This window comes from Balearica regulorum, chromosome 26, assembly GCF_011004875.1.
Source record: "Balearica regulorum gibbericeps isolate bBalReg1 chromosome 26, bBalReg1.pri, whole genome shotgun sequence".
Taxonomy (NCBI): domain Eukaryota; kingdom Metazoa; phylum Chordata; class Aves; order Gruiformes; family Gruidae; genus Balearica; species Balearica regulorum.
In genome coordinates, this window is record NC_046209.1 from 5,713,695 (window position 1) to 5,738,774 (window position 25,080).

General features: G+C 41.6%; 1 protein-coding gene across 3 annotated transcripts in view; it reads right to left on the reverse strand.

Moving 5' to 3' along the window:
* ELAVL1 (ELAV like RNA binding protein 1) overlaps nucleotides 1–25,080 on the reverse strand; it is a 53,558-nt gene that overhangs the window by 14,466 nt on the left and 14,012 nt on the right. For all 3 annotated transcript variants that reach the window (XM_075776305.1, XM_075776303.1, XM_075776304.1), the window contains 3 exons: nucleotides 13,352–13,455; nucleotides 12,418–12,571; nucleotides 8,581–8,806 (listed from right to left, as the gene is read on the reverse strand). In XM_075776305.1, the coding sequence (XP_075632420.1) occupies nucleotides 8,581–8,806; nucleotides 12,418–12,571; nucleotides 13,352–13,455 (484 nt within the window). The remainder of the gene's footprint in view (nucleotides 1–8,580; nucleotides 8,807–12,417; nucleotides 12,572–13,351; nucleotides 13,456–25,080) is intronic.

Consider the following 25,080-nt stretch of genomic DNA (forward strand, 5'->3'; position numbering starts at 1 on the left):
ACAGAAGGGAGGGCTCAAGGCAATGTGTATCAGAAGGAAGGGGAGCAGAGTTGCAGCAGCACACGCATACACACAGGGAAGTCAGCGCACGTTCAGTGTGGCACTTCAGTTGATGCACTCATACGAGAGAACCACTCAGTCACCATCTCCCCGCCCCAGGCTCTCCGGTGCTCAAAGGGAGCTCATTTCTGTGGACACCTGAGCTGTCAGACCCTCCCGTGCCCGGCGCGGGGGGGACTCTCGGGGTACAGGCCCTTCCCCTCCATCACCCACTAGAGCTGCCGACTGCCTGGAGGTGGCCAGAGCTGAGCTGGCTGCAGCCCAGCTGGCTGCCTGACGCTGGGTTTAGAGACGGTGCGGGCACACCTGAGCTCACGCTGCACATACTCACTGCCGCTGCCACTGTTGGCCAGCCCCAAGCACATCCAAGTTTGGGAATCCTTGTACTACAGTAAACTGAAAAAGCAGTTAAGAGTAGCAGAACGTGAATGAGACGCACTAATTGTGTGATCTGATGATTATGTGATATATCTACTATTTATTTTGCTTTTATATAAAAATGTTCCTGTGTTTGCATGCTTTATACGCTTACTTTTTCTGACAGACACCTTCAGCTCTGTAGCTTCTTTCAATTTGAATAATGACCTGGTAGGATGTATTTATCTTAACATCTGGATGGTTTTCATCTCAACAGATCACCAGTCTTGGGTTCCTGCTCACATGTATGGGGAGCAGAAAAATCACTAAGCTCCGAATTGCACGGTGTTGGTTCCAGCAGTCAGTGTAGCCCTGAACCTGCTCGCTATGAAGCCTCAGGCTCTGCCCACAAGCCCAGAACAACAGTACAGCAAGGACTAGAAACGCTTGTAGAAGAGCAGCTGGGGGTTGAACGCAGAAGACAACAAATCTAAATGCATATTACAGGCAAAATAATTTAAAATAGCAAGTACCTCTGTTCTTTGCATACACTAGTTTTCAAACAGATTCTCCTTCCTCTCTTCCTGCTTTGACTCACAAAAATGTTACAGGTTTATAAAAAAACCAAAACAACCCCGGGTAAAAACACCCCTAAAAGACTAGAAAAGTAATTTCAAAATAAAACCACCATAGGAAATATCACCCCACACATAGTATCTTTCTTACCCAGATCTAACGTGATTCTAAAGTGAAGCTATGCTTTGCAAACATATAAAAAAACCTTCACATAAGTTTCTGGTTGGTTAAAAAGCAACCATCCAAAAAAAAAAAAATCTGCAAAAGTGACAGTACGCATGCTTTAGGACTAGACCTACGTGGAAGGCTAAATTTACATTTAGACTTGCATCCACCCAGAAGCATCGCACATGACATGTGGCAGGAGAGCACTCACAACCTGAGCAGAGCGGGCTCCTACTGCAACTTCGCTGACCGGATGAATCTCTGTGCTTACCCTGGACTGAGCACAGCCTGATAAGGACACGGGATCTCTTGGTAGCTTGGGGTAACACCCTGCACGGAGCCAGACACAGAGTAGCTGACACGTAACACCTCTGTCCTACAGGAAAAGACTTTTTTGACCACAGAAATTTAAGATAGCTCTTAGGAAGTTATACTCATTAACAATATTTAAAAGACTGTCTGATTCAGGCAAACAACACATTTTGTTCAAATTGCAATATTAATGGAATTTTTAATCTCAGTCTTACCACGCTCACTGCTGGTGCCCTCATTTTTGTAGTATTTATTTTTATACTGTCTCCTCCACACAGCTTTTTTTATCCTCCCTAAGCATCTGTAGATGATGTTATCTATAGCAGGTTCTTTTAAGTCACGCTGAACTCAAAACTCCAACATCTTGTGACATTAAGTATCAACACAGTATTTTGTGGGTTTTTTAATTGTAATCTTTTTCATCTTATAAACATCTCATTCATATGAATGACCCTTCGCTTCACTGCTGAGACAAACTGCTTCATTTAATAGATTCTGTGATTATTTTAACACTCTAGAGGACATAATCTCAGAAGTGACACTCCTAAATGAAAACAATTCATTTTTAGTTCTATGAAAGTCCTATAAATGCTTTTTTGCTGAAATCTTTTCACTGCAATCTGATAACAGCTATATACAGCCTCACAGGTGGGAGCAATCCCACAGCTTACACAATGCTAGTAAGCAGTAATATTATTTTTAATATTAGTCTATGTTGCCTTTGCACATGAGCTTAGCATCTTTTTATTTTTGATTAGTTCCACAACTACTCAGGAGTTCAACTATGCTGATACTGGTCATGTCCACTGTTTTCCCCCCCAAGTAACTTTTTCTCCTATACCCCAATACAGATCAGAATGATTACTGTGTACAAAACAAGTCTTGTTGAGAATGCAGCGATACAAGCTTTAAGCCTGAAATAACAGGGTACTACATCAAACAGCCACGTATCAGAGAGCAGCAAGTGAAATAAGGTGTTTTAGTACCACATTTTTCCAGAACTTTAATGAAACACTACTCCAGATGAAGTGCTTTTTTCTGTGGCATTCTCAACACAGACAACTTGCATCTAAATTACAAATTGGCTTGAAAATTTAAACAATTTCAGTGGAGTGAAACAAAACAGATGCACAGGAGCTGTCCAAGCAAGAGTGTCAGTTAGGTTAAACACTCTGTAGAGTCTTCTTGCACTTCCCCTGATCAAAGAATTATCATTTTGGACATAACTCATGGACTCTGACATCAATAGAAGTATGCCCATTAAAATAAGAGGGAACTGGCTCCAACGCCCAGCAAGTCTGAAAGCAAAACCAGCTGAACTGGGAATATTTTCAAGAATTGAAAGAACATTCTTTTAGCATAAAGCTCTGATGAACTGTAGAAGCCCAGGACTTCTAGGGACTTTTGGCCTTCTCACGCTTTAGGAGCTAAAGTCCTTAATTTCATCACAGTTCAACACCTAAAGATCTGCTATTCTGTTTAAGTACGCAAATCTTAAATTCTACAGAAACCCTTGCCCCAGTTGTTTCATCTACCCCCCAAACACAACCTGCAGCATCACTCCTTCTAAAAGGAAACAGAGCGCACTTCAGACTATGTCTCAGAATTAGAATATAATTACGAATTAGAGATACTACAGGCTTAAAAACTTGCAGTTAACACCAAAGGTGGGAAGAAAAATAAGAAGGGCTGTGGGATGGTGCACGTGTTGTGCCTATATGTACATATGTGTATGCATGTGTGACTGAGGGAAGGAAGCTCACAGAATTATAGAATCATTTAGGTTGGAAAAGACCTCTAAGATCATTGAGTCCAACTGTAAACCTAACGCTGCCCAGTCCCTCAAGTTTTTATAAAAAGTGTTAAAGTTCTTGCAAGTCTGTGACAAGACACAAAGAGAGATGGACAGTTCTTGTCTTCAGGCCAGCTGGTAAATCTTGTCCCCACAGCATATTCATTACAGCATGGCTTAACCCAGAATTGCTCTATTACTACCTCTACCAGGCTGTAGTACCTAAAAGTCTTCAGTTCTCTCTCCATCAGCAAGCCTATAACTAGGAGCACAAGTTGGTCAAAACATGTTGGCAAATGAGCACTGGGCGCAGACAACTTGAGTGGAATAGTTACCACAGAAGTAGGAATGGAACAGAGAGAGAACATTTTCTTTTCTCTTGTCCCCACTTGTGAAAACTCATGCCTGTAGAAACGTAGGAAATGCAGGCAAATAACATTAATACTGCTCTTAAGGGTACAATAAAAGGACAATGAACAAACTGGTCATTTAAATTTAATCTCACCTGCAACTATTTAAATAATACATTAATCGTTTCCACTATTGCCAAGTGATCATTACAGGACAGAATTAAAGTTATTTGGTATCTTAATTATGGATATGAATATTATTTGTACTGCTTATTCCAATGCATCTTAATTCTACTATAAATTTTAAGAGGAAGAATGATGATGAAGCGTCCAATTACATTAAGAATGAAAACATGAGACATAAGCATCAAGATTTTACTAGGATGTCCGGGTACTGGTGGGGCTTTTGGTAGAGGAAATTAAACAGTTGTCTACTTTGCCCAGTCTCTCAGAGGACCGTTCTGTTGTGGGGTTGCTGAGTTTCAAAGAACAAGAGGTGCCAAGTGCTACCACAATGGTGTACCAGCAACAATACCACACCAACCCAGGCTCCCATCCATAAGCTGATTCATCAACTGGAGAGTCAGAGAGTGATCAGCAGGACCCACTCGCCCTTTAACAGCGTGAAGCTTCTGCAATACATTGACATCATCGTATGCAGTAACACAGCAGAAGTTCTTTTTGAGAAAGCAAAGTAATCTAAAACCTTCTGAAAGCCAGTTTTGCCAATAAGGTCAAGGGACCTGCACGGTAGATCCAGTTTTTTACGAATAAAATGGCAAGACAGGCATTGTCAGATCCCAATGGATGTGACCAACAAAAAGGAAACACAAGCTTTCTTAGGCGTTGTGGGTTTCTAGCGAATGTATATCCCAAATTACAGTCTCATTGTAAGCCCTCTCTACCAGGTGACTCAGAAGAACAATTTCAAATGGGGCCCCGAGCAATGACCAGTCTTTGAACAAATTAAACAAGAAATAGTTCATGCAGTAGCCCTTGGGCCAGTCTGAGCAGGACCAGATGTAAGAAATGTGCTCTACACCGCAGCTGGGGAGAACAGCCCAACCTGGAGCCTCCAGCAGAAAGCACCAGCAGAGACTCAAGGTCGACAGAAGATCTGAAGCCTGCTACATTCCAACTGAAAAAGAGATGCTGGCAGCCTATGAAGGGGCTCGAGTCGCTTCGGAGGTGGTTGGTCCTGAAGCACAGCTCCTCCTGGCACCCCAACTGCCAGTGCTGGGCAGCACGTTCAAAGGGAGGGTCCCCTCTAACATCATGCAACTGATGCCACGTGGAGTAAGTGGGTTGCACTGATCACACAGTGGGCTCAAATAGGAGACTGCAATCACCCAGGAATTCTGGAACTGATCATGGACTGGCCAGAAGGTAAAGATTTCAGGATGTTGCCAGAGGAGGAAGAGACATGCTGAAGAGGCTCCACTGTAGAATAAACCACCAGAAAATGAGAAGTCATATACCCTGTCGCATTGTGGGAAAGCATCGGAGGTGGAAGACTGCTGTATGGAGTCCTACACGATGAGTCGCAGAAGCTGCTGAAGGAGAAGGCGAATTGAGCCAATTTGCAGAGGTGAAAGCCATCCAGCTGGCTCTAGACACTGCTGAACAAGAAAAGTGGCTGGTGCTCTACCTCTATGGTAGAGCAATGGTTGCAAATGCCCTGTGGGTGGTTACAGCAATGGCAGCACAGAGGCAAACCCACCTGGGTTGCCCCACTGTGGCAAGATATTGCCACAGGCTAGAGAACCTGATTGTAAAAGTATGTCATGTAGACGCCCATGTACCTGAGAGTTGGGCCACTGAGAAACATCAATCTTAGCAACCTGATCCACTGCTGGTTGTTTTGAAGTGGCTCAAGTGGATCTGGCAACACAAGGGTGAATTATTTATAACTCACTGAGCCTGTGACACCTCAGTTCATCGAGGAAGAAAGGCAACATACAGATGGGCTCATGATCGAGGGGTGGACTTGACCATGGATACCATCTCACAGGTTATGCATGAATGTGAAACAAGTGCTGCGATCAAGCAGGCCAAGTGGTTAAAGCCTCTCTGGTACAGAGGATGATGGCTGAAATATAAATATGTAGAGGCCTGGCAGATCGATTACATCACACTCCCACAAACCTGCCAAGGCAAGTGCCATGTGCTTACAATAGTGGAAGCAACCACCGGATGGCTGGAAACATATCCTGTGCCCCATGCCACCTCCCAGAACACTATCCTGGGCCTTGAAAAGCAAGTCCTGTGGTGACATGGCACCCCAGAAAGAACTGAGTCAGGCAATGGGACCCATTTCCAAAACAATCTCATAGACCCCTAGGCCAAAAAGCATGTGATACACGTGGGTGTATCACATCCCCTGTCATGCACCAACCTCCAGGAAAATCAAACGATACTATGGGCTGCTAAAGACTACCCTGAGAGCAATGGGTGGTGGGACTCTCAAACATTGGGGTACACATTTAGCAAATGCCACCTGGTTAATTAACTCTAGGTGATCTACCAATCCAACTGGTCCTGCCCAAAACTTCCATGCAGTGTAGAAGGGGATAAAGTCCCCATAGCACACATGAAGAATACGTTGGGAAAGGTAGTCTGGGTTATCCCTGCTTCAGGCAGAGGCAAAAACCCATCCATGGTGTTGCTTTTGCTCAAGGACCTGTGTGCGTGTGGTGGGTGATGCAGGAGGATGGGGAAGTCCAATGTGGGATTTGGTTTTGGGTGAGAACAGCCAACAAAATAAACTGTGTGATGTTAATTGCTAAATAACCCTGCTATTGTATGTCATCACTACAACAGTGGCTATATGCCATATCAACGGTATTACAGTAAGAATCACCCAAATTAATGAAGGATGAACTTTGATGAAATCATGCAAAGTGCAGTGATGATGGAACTAGAACTGGCTTCAGCAACCAGCTCCCAGCAACTTGCTCGAGACTGACATCTTCAACCCGCAGACCATGAGCATGGGCTGCACTAGATACACCAGCTGTGAGCTCCAGATGTAGCATGCAACAATCCATCACTCCTGCCCTGAAAGCCCAAAGTCATGGATTGAATGAACTCAACAGACATTTTAGAGGGATGGCCCATAGACTAAGGGAATGATATTTGCATGTTCCTATATATATATATCTCTCAAAGACAGGAAGAGTAGTGGTGATTAATTGGAAAGCATAGGATCTGGGCACAACATAGATGATACAGAATAAGGGGTAGATAATGTCCTGGTTTTCAGCTGGGATAGAGTTAATTTTCCCAAGAAGCTGGGAGCGGACCCAAACAAGCCAAAGGAGTATTCCATACCATATGACATCATGCTCAACATATAAAGGGGGCTGGTCAGGAAGGACAGGTCACTGCTCTGAGACAGGCTGGACATCAGGTTTCAGTGAGGTCAGAAAATTGCATTGTGTATCACCAGCTTTGTATATTCTTTTGTAAGTACTGTTGTTACTTTCCTCTTCCTTTGCTGTCCCAGTAAACTATCCTTATCCCAACCCACGAGTTTTACCTTTGTCTTCTGATTCTCTTCCCCATCCCACCGGGGGGGTGGGGGGGCCACAGAGGAGTGAGCGAGCAGCTGCATGGTGCTCAGCTGCCAGCTGGGGCTGAACTACGACAGAGGACCAGGACACAATGAAGCCCAGGCTGATGCAAGAGACAGGCGTGTGAGTTTTTTAATAGTTCACCTAACTGCCAACAATGTAGAATTTCATTCCTTGATGTGGCTTAGAAGGTTTGGTGCAGAGATCTGGATGAGTACTTCAGGGAAACAAAATCTTGTTTGAGGAGCTGCCTGCTGTAAACTTGCCTGAGCTACTGTTGAAGAGAATCTGAGAACAACTGAGGTTGGCAGGTACTTCTGGAAATCCTCTAGTAAACCTCCCTGCTCAAAGCAGAGGCACCTTGAGCAGGTTGCTCAGGCCTGTTCCAGCCAGGTTTTGAGCATCTCCAAGGATGGACGCTCCACAGTCTCTTTGGGCAACCTGTTCAATCACCCTTAGTGCAAAACAACAGGTAACTATAAAGAACTAAGTCTCACTGGAGACACACTACACCTAGCTGTTCTTAAAATGCTAAACTACAGTATTATGGGAAGGTCACAGCAATAGTGGAACAGCAGCACTGCACAAAGCTATTTGAGTTTAGTGCAATTTTGCTGAGCTAACTGGATACCTCAGAGGAGAAAAAAGAAAAAAGTTTAATCAGGGAAACACTACTCTCAGAAATTCTCATGAGCACATCTCATAACCAAGCCGATTACTTATCTGCAAGACAGTAAATATAATGCACTTTCCAGAGCACAGTCCAACTATCGACACTCTGCTTTAAGCAACTAAGGCAATTCTCAAATGCAAAACAGATAATATCTTACACAGCTCTGGAAGCAGACAATATGTTGCAATTACTCAATAACCTTACTGAACTTATGAGGACTCCAGGAGAGACAGAACACTGCACAGCTCAAGATGTAGGCAGAAATCCCACAGAATCTCAATCAGAAATAAGGTTTTCCTCTTTTACTATGACACCTCCCTGCTGGAACCAATGGTTCAGAGCTTTCATTAAGTTGCCAAATTATATCTGCATTCAGATATATGGACTACAGAATGGGGATCTGTTGAGACAGGTATCTACCAGTACCCATCTGGAATCTGCTGCTTTCTATCATCTCACTATACACTCAGTCGTAGAAACAGACACTGTAGTGTGTGTACCTTCACATAATTAATTTAAATATAAATTTTACAAGTAAGATTTTACTTTAATCATATTTTAATTCAACAATTTATTTACATAACACTGCAGGACATAGTGCACTATGTATTCATTCACACATGCTGCAATGAAGATATTACTGCACAGCTGCAAGAGTACAGTTTCCCAGACGGACACGGGAATAGCAGTACAGCCTTAAACGCATTATTCTTCCTAACCTACCTGAATCTTTGCGCCTGGTGATGCACTGGCCCTCCAAACCGTCTAGCTGGTGAATGACACAGCTGCGATAACAGTGCCACATTTTTGTTCTGGTTAGGATTGGCTGCAAACTTCACTGTAATGGGTTCGGAGGAACCTGGGGGTTTGTGACCATTGAAATTTGTAATTGCCTCTTCTGCTTCTGACCTTTTGTCAAACCGGATAAATGCGACCCCTCTGGACAAACCTTTTAACCAAACCAATAAAAAAAAAATAAAAAATTGAAGTTCAGGATAAACTCAAAATAACTTTGAAAGCAAAAAAACAAAAAGTTAAATATTTCTATGGTCACAGCTTTCAGGTTCTCTACATTTACTAAGGTTTCTTCAGCAGCTAGAGGATGAAGTACAAAATTAAGAAACAAAAGACAAATTAACACATTAATTTCAGCCATAACAACCACAGTGACTAAAACACTTAAAATTCCATGTAGTAGAAACCCATAAAATCCATCACCAACTGACATTTCCATTACCAAAAAAACCCTCCCAAGATTTTAAATTAATTCCACCAAAAAAAGAGAATTCATTCCAGTCAGTTAAAACCAAAACAAACCCCCCCTTTGCTTTGATTACCTTATCACTAAAAAGCATCTGCAAACACAAAATTGACACTTATTTTTCCAAATGTTTTCAGTTTTCCATGCTGAAAACACACTCTGGTTCGTAGATGAGGGCATGAAGGTCTAACTCTAATCAAGTAGTTCAACCTTCTGTAATGAAGGGATCACAATTTCATCTACATCAGAGCCATTATTTCTAGCTGTCAGATACTTTATTTTGACTTCAATAAAAAACCAACTAAGAATTACGTCTTGGTAACTGTACTGGAACAATTACGCTGCTGGTAAACATTTGCTTCCCCCCCCCCCCAGTTCCAGACCCCAGATCCTTCTGGCTGAGGTAAGAGCTATGGCTGGTGAGATCTCCCTCCACACCTCCCTCCCCTGCTTCTCATCTGTCTGAAATTTTCTATAGTCTGGAAATATTGTTTATCACAGTGAAGTTAAAACAGTACATTTTGTTTAAATTTAATTCCAAAGCAGATATTATGGCTAGACTAATTCTAGGATTTTACCAACTCTGTTTCAGAATGGGCCAGATCAAATACTTCCATGTTGTCTCTCCTCTACACCCACATAGGGCAATCTTCAAAGACAGTTTCAGAAGTTGGTTAAGCTTATCATAAATCACAAAGTTGTTTATAACATTTGAATGTTATGCCCTATATTTCACAGAAGGAAATGCAGCATGACAAAATCCTGGGCATGCAGCAAGCAAGCAAAAGGGAATCCAACCCTACACCTTCCTCAAAGAACAGTCTCTAGGAAAGGCGTGTTTTCACGTGGGGCACTGGGAGAACTGCCATAAATAACAACTCATCTCATTTACTGCATGTTGTTATGCAAAGTCATACCGAGAAAGCCTATTTCCCAAGTCACTGCACTTTTTGAAGAAAAGAACTACAGAACAACAGTGGGAGATGGCTAGCACCAACTGCGTGGCTGGCCTTTCTAGAGTCATCTGGAAGGAGTCAACCTGTGAAGAAGTTATTCCATCTTTTGATTTCTTGCTGGTTACTTCCAAGACAGGAGGCTGGACCAGATCGGCTCATCAAATTAGAGCTGACAGCACTATATGCTCCAGTACCACTGGGATCAGCCTTTCTGTGCCAGGAGGAAGCTTATGTCCCACCCTGGAAAGGCACAGAACAGCAGCATCGCCCAGAAGTCAGCAAGGACTTACTGTTACTACTTCTCCACTTTCTTGCTGTTCATCTTAGCACTTCTCACTTGATCTATCATAGTGTTCATTTAAAAGTGTAAATATCGTAGAAAGTGTATTTTTAAGCAGATTAATTCTCAAAAGTCAGAGAACAACCTCTGCTGAGAGGGTATGTCTAAAAGCACAAATTAAAATCTGTCCTAACTGGGACTAGATCAAGATATGAAATGCAGGTTTTAAAGCCAAGGCATGACTACGTTCTTGAAGGGAAAGGAAACCTAGGCCATGCCTGCATTAAACTGCGTAATGTAAACAGAATACACTCTTCAAACAATACATTATTATTAAGGTTATTTGAAAGCAAGTGGTATATTCTGAGCTGACACTGAATTAGACAGCACCATGCCTCGGCACACTCAATGAAAACTTTATTACTCCTGGAGAGATTTTAGTTGTATGACTTCTGTCACATCATGCCCCATTCCTGGAAGTGTTTAAGACCAGGCTGGATGAGGCTTTGGGCAACGTGGTCTAGTGGAGGGTGTCCCTGCCCGCAGCAGGGGGGTTGGAACTAGATTATCTTTAAGGTCCCTTCCAACCCAAACCATTCTATGTTATAGCTCTGTCAAAGACAGATGCTAGCTAGACAGACCCCACTGGCAGCCAGAAAAGGATGACTATTTTTGACATTCGTATTAATACAAGTTCTCTATGCTCTAAAAGTCTTTTTCTTGCTTCTACTACAGCTGTCACCTAGATAACTAGCTCTAGAGGCAGGTGATAGATAGGCACAGATATCAAAGTTGGACAAAAGGAATCCTTCTCTCTAGGAAAGGAAGGATAGGATTTTCCTCGCTCAACATCAGAGCATCTGCAACATCAGTATCCAGATCTCATCTAGTCACCTCGGATTTCTCTTATATGCAGTCTGATGAAATTGTAACACTTAAAAGCAGATGCCTACACAAGGAGCTAGCTCTACTGGAGATACTCAGTGTTGTAGACTCTAGCATTTAGTCAGATTAATGCCCCCAAAAGCTGCTAATGCCCTACTCTAAATTACAGCAGATTCCTCACAGAATGAAAGTTGCTGCTTAACTACTGTATATAAATGCACATACTACTAGATATAAATGTTAAATGTGGAACTGCTAGAATTAGATTATCTTCTGTTCAAATATAGCAAATGCATAATCAATGAAAAAGTATATTTGTAGAAGTTCTCTTCAAATTCATACATGACATATGGGCTACAGGAAAAAAAACCACCAACACAGAACACCTAAGGTTACAGGATAAGCCATACTCTTCAGTTATACAGCCTGAAATAACTAGGTAAGAAATTAAAATTCTGTGAAAACACATCGTAACATCAAGTCAGAATTAACATTTTAAAGGAAATCTTTAACTTTGGTCTCTCCTGAGCAGAGCGCTTAAGTAAGCAACTTCTCCCTTTTCTTTCTCATTTTTTTAATAAACAAAATACATTCAGAAAATTCAAGAGGGTAGTACTAAGTGTATTAAGTTCATTCCTTTGGTTAGTAGTAACTACAGAGGACTGTAAGACACCTCAAATGTTTTAAAATATGAGAAAGTCGTGTAAGGTCTGAATTGGTATAAAAGACAACACACATTCTTGTTTTGCTTTTTAATATATAACCGTGGCCTGGAATTTACCTGTGGGTAATAGCTGCATTTGTGCAAAATAAAGGTAATGTTAGCACAGCAGATTACAAACATTGCCTAGAAGCACACTGCACTACACTAGTATCAAGTGTCATTGCAAGAGAGTAGATTTGACAAATCAGCAGCTCAGCCTGGTAAAACTGACAATAAGAGCATAAAATACAATACCAGGTTTAGACTGTAAGCTAGCAGAGGAGGCAGCATCAGTCAGTTCGTGTTTAAAAAAAATCCATTGGAAAAGGATATCCCATTAAAATTATTTCAGTGGATGACACCAGATGTCACGGATAGTTTGAGAAAGTCTAAATTAGTTTAGGAACTACCAGTCTGTGAAAAATCAAACATGCTATACACTACAGCTTTATGAAGCTAATGCAACAGAACGCACCTGTAGTTTGATCCACAAGCACACGTGAGTTGATGATGCGTCCAAAACGTGAAAACATATCTTCTACATCTTTTTGTGTCATTGACCTTGGTAGCCCACTAATATATAAATTAGCATCCTTGATAACTTCAGAACTTGGACGAGCATAGGAAACCTTTAAAGGAAAAAGAAAAAAAAAGTCTGCTCAGGGTGTAAAATAGGAAAGAGCAATTTATTTTGTCATGAGTCACTTGCATTTATTCCCCACTAAACAATGCAGGCATTTTTTATTGGAGTTCAAAAAAGCAGAACAGGGAGAAGATAGGGAAAATTGCCAGAACAAATTAACTCCATTCATTTGGGGCTTATCCAACAGATAAAGAATATAGTGGCATTGCTATAAAGAGACAGCAGTAGACTAATACCAATGCTGCCAACAGACATATTTGCTATGGTGAAGAATCCCTGAAGTTCTGACACAGATACTGGACCTGTCAGTAACCACAGCTCACACCAAGAACTTGTGCTGTCTGTACTTTTTTTTTTTTTTTTAAAAAGCCTCTTTCTACCTTAATTTCTGCTACTAGAGAAAGTTACAAATATCACCTAAGCTAGAGTGATTTCCTACAGGTACAGTACTAGCTGTTATTTCGGAAAAGGAGTGCATGTGTATCAACATGATTTAAAATAGAGATCATCAAGTATCTGGGATGTACGTGAGTTCAAAAGCCTGGCAACAATTTGGAATGATCCCACCTACTGCTGTAAAAATGGTGAGAATGAAAAAAAAGGAATCTTTGAATAGAAAGCTGTTATAAAACCTGAGAGGCTTAACTTCACTACTCCCAGATTCTACCTTTCTTGCAGCTGGAGAGCACACAAGCCTTACCACCAGAATGAAGTTTATTAAAATGCCATTTTCATAGAAGATGGAAAAAAAATCTAGGCATCCTACCTTGATAGTTTTTGACTGAAGTCTGAGGCCATTCAGTGTGTTTATTGCTCTTTCAGCATCTTTTGCAGTAACGTAGTTCACAAAGCCATAGCCTAAGCTGTGTCCTACATGGAAGAACATTTTTAAAATTACTCCTAACAGAAGAAAGTTATCACCATCAAGTTAAAGGAAATTCAAGTGAGAAAAATTGAACTCAACATAAACATAATCCACACAGCAAATATTTAAATAAGCCAAAGAAGTTTCTCAAGGCTGGCATACATCATAAGTAGTTACTGAAAGCTCTTTCATTTGCCACTTCAGACATTCCTCTGTCTTCAAGGACGGTGTGTAGCAGACAGACGCAGATGAACCATCAACAGCAAGAAATTCAAGACTAAAATACCGACTCTGAACAGTCTTGTAAACTTAATGGGTGTGGAACAAAGGCAAGAATTTAACAGAGTACAAACTTGTAGATAAAGAACAGAAAGTGAGAAAGTGTCAACAGATGAACTGTTAGGTAAGAAATCATCACGCTACTCATTGCTGTTGTAGCTATTCCAAACTTCACTCCTAGAGACAAAAGGGAAAAAGACGTTTTTCAATCCTTCGTACATTCATAGAGTTAATGAGCAGCGAGTCTCCCAAACACAGGATGAAACCGAAGAATGAAAAGTTCTCTTTAATGCAGACGATTCGTGTACTATTACTTTATGTAAGTTTACTCTTAACTCTCACAAATAGATTTTGGCAACAATACTACAAACCTTTAAAACATTTTAGGCAAAGGATATTTATTTGGATACTTCTTTGTTTGCTTCTATCTCCAACCTCCACAAATGCTACTATCAATTATAACACTACATGCTAAGATTATTTTGGGTTGCAATTTCCCAACAATTAGAGGCTTTTGTCACTGTAGACCTAAAGAATAACTAAAATACTTTCAAGACTGTCTCAGTGCAATAAAGTAACTCCAATTCAATAAAAGATACACCTTTTCCAGACAATTTCTCCATATCTCATCCAGATCTATGGGACTTTCTAAAGAAAACTGTAAGCATGCATAGGAGAATCTGCTATTTTAACAATACATTATTTTTAAGTTATTATTCAGCTCCCTTGTTAGGCTTGAGAACACTAGAAGACACAGCTAATTGTTATGGTAGAGGATTATCTTCTGACATATAGCCCTTTTTTAATCACACTTTGGCTCTGCAATAGTCTTAGCTGGCAAGGAAGTTTTCTTAATGCTTTCCAGACATTTCAGAACACCAAATATACTCCCCTCCCCCCCAAAAAAAGGGCAAACGGTGATTATCCTAGCACAAAATACCAGAGAAACTGAAGAAAAGGGCTGCAACAGACACTGCAGATTAACTCATCTACTGAAAAAAGAATCACCAGTCTACTGAAGGAATTGAGACCTATGAGTCTAAAAGCCCTGAGGGATGGAAGCAAGCTCCAAATAACTCTCAAAGTGTTGTTACTAACAGCATACACACAGACTGACTGCAGAAGGACAGCAGCAGCACAACTCCCCGCTTGTCGCCAGCTTTGTTATGAATTGTAATAGACCAGTAACTCATCTAAACCCAAATAATGTCATTGCCTGTTTCCTAATACACTCCTTGTATAAACAGTCCCCGTTAATTTTTACTGTCTGCTAAAGCTCTTGAAGAGGCCAGATCCCCTCTGTGTTCAACCCTCAGTCAGGAACAATATCCTGTCCTCTTACAGACCAGTGTTAAACATCTCCACTAGCACAGATCAAACTCTCACAATGCCAGAAGCTTCTGCAAATCCCTCTTTGATAGCCAAGTCGGCTTTAACTCTGCAGAGGAAACAAAGAAACACAAAAAAGCAAGATCTTAGACACCAGCTTCTGCACCTTTATGCTTTACAGAAAGATCGACAGATAACATTGATCAAGATTTTGCAGACAGATCTTACATGTACCTACAGCATGTTTTTTCTTGGTTTCTTTATAACATTCAGTTTCTGTTTTATTAGTCAGAGATGATCAATCATTTAGATCAAATCTGGTCAGTCCACAATCACTTGCCCAATGAGATTCTTTTCCCCTGATTAGGAAAATGAATAATTTAACAATTAGGAAAATGTTTAGCACCTGGACCCTGTCTTATTTCTCCAGAATCTGACCAAGAAAACAAAGATAAGTTTAAGAGGGAACAAATATTACACAGACATTAGGCAATGACTTTTTCCCCTCCTAAGAGGGTGGGAAGAGTCGGACACCCCTCACAGGTACAGCAGCTCTGAAGGCTCAGAGTACCAGCTGCTGTATAGGTATTTTCAGCCTGTCCCGAAAGCCACATAAACGTGAACAATCCAGCAAGCTACTGAAAAGAACCAGGTCCTAATAAAGTTTATAGAAATAGGCCCTTAAAGACCAGGGAAACAGACTTCCACTAGACTCATCCCTCCCAGTCAGAGCCACTGAGCCCTAGCAGTCAGGGCTGTCACTCCCTGGGTGATGCTGCACTGAGGACCAGGGGTCTGTATTCTCCTGGCAGGTGAAGAGCAGCAGGATTCTGCACTGTGTAAATTTAATAAACTATGTTTTGTACTCTGAGGCATGAGATCAAGGGCTCAGCCTATGACAAGTACAAGTGATTATCCTTCCCTATTTTCTTGCAACAAATTCCCAGAGAACAGAGCAGGAAGGCAACCACTGCTTACCCAGCAGCTTTCCTGCTAAGCATCAGACAGGTTATATGTTCATGCACTGTTTGAGATCAGTGACAAGGAAGATTAAGCTACTTAGTTTTGGTTTTATCCTGTATTTAAGTAACAGCACTCGTGGACACAACAGGACCAAAAGGGACCTCATAATCTGAGTCCAGTCCCCGTGATCACCAACTGTACATATTCCCTTTCCCTAAAACATAAGCCAGCTTCACATTAAAAGCAGTTAAGATTTTTGTCCCAGGCACTCCGATTGAAAGCACTGTCTGTAAACCCCCTCCAACACTCTCCTCCTCTAAACGCAGGTCTTCATACTTCGTATCCACTTGCTCCTGCGCAAACATTGTCCTTGAGCTTACACACGCTTACCCTTGCGAGTGCCTGTTCCCCAAAGCACTCACGAGCAGTGCCCACATACCCTTGGCTCTCTTCACTGTTTCTGTCCGAGCAAAGTCCTGCATCTTTCCCACTTGTAATTTTATACAGGTTGCTCTATGACTATTCCTTATTAACGAGTTCAAATGCCCTGGGAAAAGAGAGCAGGGACGTAATGGGGTTTACAGAAACAAACACAGATTAAAAAAGAAGGGTCTGAAAAGTAGTAGGATTACAACAGTTACCAGATTTTCTCATATTCACTGTAGGCATTTGACAATAAGTTTGTATGAAAACCCAGAAATTACAGTCCTGTTAACTTTTACCTGATACTAGATAAGAACATATCAATTCTTTCTCTAAAAACCAAACTAGAATACAGACCTTCCCTCTTAGTCTGTACTTACCACCTTTAAATTACATCAGTTGTAACATGACTTTACAGTCCTGAAGTGCTAAAAAAAGCCAACTCACACAAAATTGACCACATATTAACTTATCTTGCTCTAAATACTTAATATCATCAGTATCAGCCACCTCCTGCCAATCAGTTACTAGTTTTCATCTGTAACCAAGCCAGGCTATCTTAACACACGACAGTCCCGTCGCTGCAAGAGCCATGTTCCACTGTTCCCCTGACAGATCACTCTTCAGAAATGCTCTCTGCTTCACAATTTTACTCCATATTCTCTCCTCCTCAAGAGTACAAGCTACCTTCCTTTTAGGCCATGCCAGAAAATATATAAGGAATCAGCATTTACACAGCATTATGATTTATGTCAAGTGTTTATCCCAGGCAAAGAGACAAGTTATTTGCTTGATCCTGATGTTGAGAGCCTGCTAGAAACCTATTGTGCACAAGAACACAGTACTGTAACAGTTTTCAAACTATTTTAGTAGATAGTAATTAAAAAACCTTTTAAAAAGTTTTCATATACATAAATGCAAATGTACTCAAGAGACAAAAGATAAAAAAAGAAACAAGTAGGTCCTTATCTGGATGAATAATTAACAAAGTGACCATAAAACCTAGTTTTAAGCAAACTACTATACCCCTTCAGCAGAAAGAATCTAGTTTTGTTTCCATGACAAAAAGCCCTTTCACGAAAGAGGGCACTCATTTTCTTTCTGTGCATCATTTGGCTTTCTGTCCATGTCCTTGCTTCCTTTCCCAGCTCCCCCAGACGCACTGCTTCAGTTACTTGCTCGTTTCTTATTCCCCTCCCACTGACAGACATCTCCACTGTCACTGGGAAGTCTAACAGGAGACCAGAGCTGGTTCTTATTTGCCACTTCACTACAGACTAGCTGCCCCCCAAAAGAAGCTGACACAGATTCTCCCCATCCTATCCTTCTCAAGAAAATCTAAATTTAAACCTGGCTCCTGTTACATCAGAGCACCTCAGTATAAAGGCATTTTTGTTTAAAATTTGTTTTCTGAACTGTGAAACACTGTTTCGAGATTAAATTAAAATAGCCTAAGTAACTAACACAGAAGGGTGGAATGCATCTCGCCAAATGTCACACGGGGAGGATGTGGCACCTTGGAAAGAGCTGGGTTTGGTTTTTTTGTTTGCTTAGCTTTACAAAATGTGCTGCAAGTGGTAACCAGACATCTTAAATACATATGAATGCATGGAGAAGTACCAGGTCCAAGTACCAGACATCAGTATGCTGAAAAAGCAGAATTCAAAGCAATGACTGTAGTTTCAAAAGATGAAAACAGGTTAAAAGTGCTCAGATGCGCCTTCTGTGGGCTTTCTTTAGTACAGTTACGCTATGGTACAGCTAGGGATATGTAATCACATCAACCCTGAGAAAAATACATGCACTCTTGCGTCAAACTTCCAAAAAAGGTTATGCCAATGCAGAAGTGCAGCAAGGTAGGATCGGCAGAACAAGCGATCAAGAGGCTATACTCTAACTCCCTGAGCCAAGTCCGCACTATGCATACAGCATCCTTTGTTTCCCAACATCCTAACAGCCAGGAAAACAAGCAGATGTGTCCTAAGCAGGGAACTCCTGGCAGAGCTCCAATGCAAACAGGGAGCGTACAGGAGATGGAAGAAGCAATGGCCTACAGAAGGAGAAATTTAGTAACGCTGTCCACTCAGCCTCGGGAAAGCCAGAGCTCAACTGCAGTTGAGACTTGAAAGGAATGCAAACAAACAAAAAATAATATCAAGGCTAACAAGAAAAGCTTCTACTGCTGTCTCAGCAGTACAAGGCTGAAAAAGGAAAACGTGGGACAGCTGCTGAATCGGGCATGTGATCTGGCGAGAGTGCTATGTGATGCCGCCTTTGCCTCCCTCTGCACCGAAAAGTCTAACAGGGCTCTGCACTTGGCGAAAGGGTTCAAGGAGAAGGACCAGGGGATGAAGATCAAGTGAGGGACCGACTGGCTGAGTCGGTGGTGGACCACCCCACCACCAAAGAAACCGCAGCTTCCTGAAGGATTTTTGTCAAAAGATGTTTCTGGATGTGAACAAACATCTCACTGATCTTCAAAACTAACATTAGAAGGGTATGTTTTTCCATTACAAGTCTATGCTGATCAAACCCTATCATCTCAACACAGAAGTGATTCTCTTTATTACTAGTCTACCACATAGCTCCCAGTATATTTTTGAAAAAACAGGAATCACCCCCTACACTCAGTCCTTCACTAAAGACATACATGATGCATCTCAGCTACTCTGAAAACACATGAATCTGAAGCTAAAACCCATAGCCTGAATCAAAACTTTTCTCCTTACCTAGTTCTGCATGGTTCAGCAACGTCCTTTCACCTGGCTTCATCAATGACGCTGAGAAATCGCTTTGCTTCTCTGAAACACCCCCATTCTCTCCCACCTTTACCATGGTGACCACAGTAAGTCCCAGAAAACTAGAAAACACACTGCTTGAGCTAGAACTAAGTACAGTAGTTTTAGTACAGGTATTGAAGTAGCATGTTAATCACTTTTCACCTTGCCTCCCCAAAATATTCTACAGTCTTTTACACACATTTTGGAAAATGGAAGCAAGTATTTATTTTTTTCCCCAAATAACTTCTTGAGCTTCAATTAATCATTCTGAATTACTTTTTACAGTTCTACTTCACCTCCAGTATAGTCATAAATGCTGTCCAAAACTATCATTAGTCATGCAACACCAAGAGAGCACTGCAGAAATCCCACATATTCCTATTTGGGTCAGGTTGGGGACAAAGCTCAACCTAGCTGGATAGTCTGGTCTTGTGCTTAACCTAGTAAGACACCTGGGAAGCACTGTACTGTTGTAAGGCTGGATTAGTTGGATCAACACTCCACCAGGAATCACTGCATCATGCTCCACTTACACTTTAAGCATACCCTTTAGAGTACAAAACCAAAAGCTTCCGTTTACATTTAAGCATTTCCACGATATTTGTCCTTTAAACACCTCTGTGGTCAGTGTCAAAGCTCACAGTAACTGAATTCAGCTTTATTACAGTTTCTATGACTAAGACACAGACTGCTATGTGAGCCAATTCCTACCTCTGCTTAAGACTCAAAACCAGCATGTCTAACTGAAAAGACTTCTGATTGCAACAGAAAGGAACTAGAAAAGAAAAAAAGAAAATAACATCTAGTTTTACTGATAACGATTTTCAGATACAGAATGTGTCCCCACTGCTTCATTTAGGTTTATAAACCAGGATACAAGCCTCTTTCTGTTCCATGGCCAAACGATGAATAGTCTCATTTATGGAAGTTTAAGGGCAAAATTGCATTTAACAGGTTTGGAAAGCCTGACCTTCAAACAACTCAGGCAAACATTACAAATTACAAATAAAGTGGCCTCTCCTCCATTTGCAAAATAAATGGCATTTGCCTTGAAACAAAGATGACTACAACCAATTCAAACACACATTTCTTCTGAAAAAAGTCAAAGCTACAAAGCTAACTTGACGTAAGCCTGTTCTTTACCCTGGCTCAGAGACAGCTTCCAAGGGTCTCACTATCTCCACAACATTTTAAAAAAATTGACCATATGCAGTAAGAGTTACTGCTTTAAATCCTGAAAACAAGAAGTTTAACATTTTTAGTAATTCATTTAATTTAATGAAGCCCTTCTGCACACTTATAATTTGTATGCCTTTTCTGTACATTTTTTCCCTTTCATTTCCAGAATATTTTTCTGAGATTTAAGTCACTCCAGGGGTCTTCTTCCAGATGAACTGCCAGCATCCTAGATGCTGTGAAGTGAATAGGATTTGTAAAGTGAACACAGAAATTACCAGGCCCAAAATTGCACACGAGTACCACAGGCTGTTTTCTTGAAGAAGTCTCTGGGAGAAAAATGCAAGATCTCATTTCTTTAAACTTTAGGACAGATTTTGTTCATCTGTGGTTGGAACAGAAACCTGACCTCAAGACACTTAAGGCTGAAAAACCCACTCCCCCCCATCTCCTTTGGAAGAAATTTCAGCTTTCGAATAATGACGCTTTTTTAGCTGCAAACATTACAATGCAAAAGCTCAGCAAGCGTTCAGAGCCAACAAGATCATAAGTTAAGCTGAACTAAATTGTTATTCTGCAGAAACATACTGCTTCTCTATTAGAAGAGAATGAAAGTGTTCTAAAAAGATGCAGAATAACAACTCCTACTAAAACATGTTGAGAAATATTAGAGTACAACTGAAAATTTTGCTGTATGTCTCATTTTTATGGCTCGATGAGGGAAAAGAAAGGCAAACGAAGTGAAGACGTCAGCTTTTGTAAAGCAGAGTACCTCATGCGATGGCTAGTACAACTGTGCTGGCCTTTTCCACTTTATATGCCTATGTATCTTAAGGAGGAATACTAAGCATGAATACATTTAACCCTCTCAATGTCTCCAGATAGAGTAAAAGGATACCCACAACCCTAAAACTGTAGGAAGTCATCCTCCGTTATGCCAGCCCTGCCTTAAAGCCTTCAGAGAATGCTGCTGAGGTCCCTCAGAATGGCAGCAGAACCAGCTGGGGTACCAGCCTCTTCTCCCAGTCTGGCACCAGCTGCAAACATGCTGAGGGTGCAATCTGTCCCATCATCCAGGGCACTAACAAAAATTTTAAACAGAAATAGCCCTGATATCAAACCTTTGGGTACTTCAATAGTGACTCGCCTACAGCTGGACTCTGTGCTACTGATCTTCAACCTCAGAGACTGGTTTTCAATCCAACCACAGCTCCTTCACTTGGTGACACAGGTCCTCTGGCAGCGCACACCTCCTGCAGCAATAAGAACACATCTCTACCCAGCCTAAGCAAGAGGCCCCAGGCACTCCCTGTGGCCCAAGACCTGCAGAGCTGCACCCTCTTTTTCGGTCAATGCTTCTGATGTTACAGGGATAGCTGCTACCATGACTGCTGGAGACCATGCAGTATGTCACCACCATTCCTGAGTGTACACAGGCTGATCACAACACAGTCCATGGTCCTCACTGGCACTGCGATGCCTGTCCACAGCACTCTGGGAGCTATGCTCTAGGCTAGACTGTTAAATAGGACTGTCCTAAGCAATAGCTAAAAAGGTGCTTGTCCCTCCCTAACCAGGATCAACTGAAACAAAAGCTCCAGCCTCCCTTTGACCACATATACCTGACAGAGCTTCTTGTTAGAAGTCAAGGTCTCCTACAGCTATCCTCTCCTGGCAGCAGCAATCACACCAGTTCCTCAAAGGGTTCCCAGAAGTCTGTTGACAATGCCAGAAGTTCCCAGTACATTTAGAAGCAGAGCCCAAGAACTGCTGCACCAGCTGCTGCTCCTGCTAGCTCTGCTCTGAACCCACTTAATGTAAAGGCTGCTCACGTTCTTTAAGTGTATTCCCCTACCCTTGCTAGAACTCCAATATTACCTCTGAGGTAGTTTATATGGCCAACCTTATGATAAAGGAAATTAAGTGAAGCTGGCAAAGCTGGAAGGGTGTTAACATTTTCAGTATTTGGCCAATATGTCTGCAAACCATTTACACTTTTCATTAAGTTAACCATTGTTGCTAGGCATCCTTGAATGCACATTTAAAGAAATTGCATACCACCAAATGTGATTAAAAAGCTAGAAAAAAAATCCAGGGGTAATGATGCGTTCCAATTACAGAGTTAACAGCAAAACTGCATAAGCAATTTCATGGTTGTTTTCCATGCAAAATGAAACAATTTCAGCCAAAGAGAATAGTTAAATACCTTCCACAAAACAAGAACACTTAAGAATTCTGTTTCTAGACTGGAGTCCACTGCACTAGTGAAATGAATAGAGTTACCCTGTCACGTGAGCAAGCGCGCTACTTGTTGCCTTTCAGCATCTGAAAGCTGTGCAATAAAATCTTCCCTGTTTGCTTTAAAAGCTTAAAGGACACAGCCATTCATTTCTTTTTCAGCTGCATAATTTCTGTGGAAAAAAAGTGAAGATGCGCACTGATTCCTGAGGAATTCCAACTACCTAGAAGTGATTTCTCTTTGGTCCTGTAAGCAATGTGCCACACGCACCCCTGCAGTGCGAGTGACCCATAACAACAGGATTTTTTAAGATGGACCCCAGATTTCTGCACACAACCATAACAAGCCACCCCAAAATGTCCATTCTGCTTCACTTTTTTCAGCAACAGTGGAGTGATACCTTTGTCCCTGATAGCTGCTGATCAAGGAGTTCAATGTTAGCGAGCTCTGTCAGAGCTCAAGCCTATGTAAAGAAATGCAGACAGCGCAGAGGGAAGCCCACTGCCTGCTTTTCGTGCCTGCATAGGGATGGCCGTATGTTGGCAGCTGACAGGTACAGACCAAGCCTTTGGCACAGTCTGAAGGATCATACCATAGACTTCCTGGAGTAGAAAGTCCCAAGTATTCCGTCCAGACTATCACAGGGATACCCTATTCCCTGTTCAAGCAATACAGAAGGTGTGAGGGAGGGAACAAGAACCCTCAAGAAGTTGAATGCCTCCCTAACCAGATCAACCGCCATCAGACACAACACTTTGTACAGAGGGGTGCACACAGCAAACTTGTCACCAGGTACTCAGAGCAGGGCTACGAGTACCGTGATCAATGAAGAGATCCACAGCAGTTTGAGACCCTAGACACATAGGAAAAGTTTAACCTGGCCTTTTCAGAGCTTTAGGACAGTCAGGTTTGAAAGTACCAACACTTCACAGCAGGGTAAGGGAAAGAGAGAACCTAAAATACAACTTACGCTCATGGGAGACAAACTTCCAGCTTTACCATTTGGTCTAGAAGAACTAGAAATCTGCAGACACCTGCACAAACAGCAGACTAAAGGTGATCAGGTTCCCTCAGAAAATTTAGAGCTATTGATTAGAAGCATCCACATTGTGCACTATCAGACATCCTGATTCGCATCTGTGCTGCAAGAAATTCAGCAAGACTAGAGTGGCACAAAAGCCTGGATTTCTGCAATAACAGATACTGAAGGAGGAGAAATGCTTAAAAACGTTCACCTGCAATAGGAGTCCAGCGCAACAGACTGGCTGGAAACCCAGACCCCAGAATCTGGATGCCCCACTAAAGTCAAGTACCTCCAATAAAAAATAGGGTACAGGACATATTTCTTCTGTTAAATCATCTGTGGTTGGAGGCAGTGGCTCCAAAAAAGAACACATTTAATGCTATACACATTGCTGGGTAGGAAATCAGTACAGAGCACAAGTTTGGCACCACTGTGTCTGAAGTCAGTGCTAGAAGGCTACAGCCCAATCTGCGCAGACTTAACAGACAAGCCCCAGTACTTTTCCTTGCTCTCAGCCTCGTGAGCCAGAGCCACGAGAAGAGAGGACTTCATCAATTGAATTCGATCAATGGCTACTCACAAGTCTCAGCAATTACCACAAAAGTCCAGGAGATGCAACAGTGAAAAGTTACATCTCAGACTTGACACTGTGCCGTACTATATTGGGAAGCGACCTTCTAATGTTTCCCCAAGGCTCAAAGCCCCGAGGTATGGCTAGTGCTAGTCTTAAGACCCGACAGAAAGAACAATATCCAATGTGAGTTCTACAGTTCTCTTACGAAAATCCTGGATGTCCAAGACCTACTCACCATAAACACAAGTACAGTGAGCAACAAGCAGCAATCCACTATTAGCTCACTGACCCTGACTACTGATTTGCTCATCAGAAGTCAAGCAAAGCCCTGTCTGGAAGTGCTTAGGAATGCAACACACAAACTGGAAACTGAAGAGACCAGCACCCTGTCTTTCCAGTATGATCAGGAAGAGCTGAGGGAGTACTGCACCCTGTCTAGTGCACAAGCTTCTCTTTACAGTTACTGCAAAACACAGAAAAAGAAGTTATGTCTCAAACAACAAAGCAAACACATAGTCATACCTTTACCAATTGCTATAAACCAGGTGTACACAAAACAGAAAATTCGAAGTAAGGAATGTAAACTGACACAATGGTTTGCTGCTACTTTCAACTTCCCATAGCATTCATCAATAATGAAATAAAGGATAAATAGTCTAGTGGTTTCAAAGAGTTTCTCTAAGTTTTACAAACATAATCCAATACGTGAAACATAAGATTGTTTGGTATCATGCTGTATTTGAAGCAAAACCCAACAACATATATACTTTGATCATAATGAAATACTTTGCTCAAACAAAACAAAACTTTGTCTTTCAAATCGATTCTTGAATCAAAGTAATC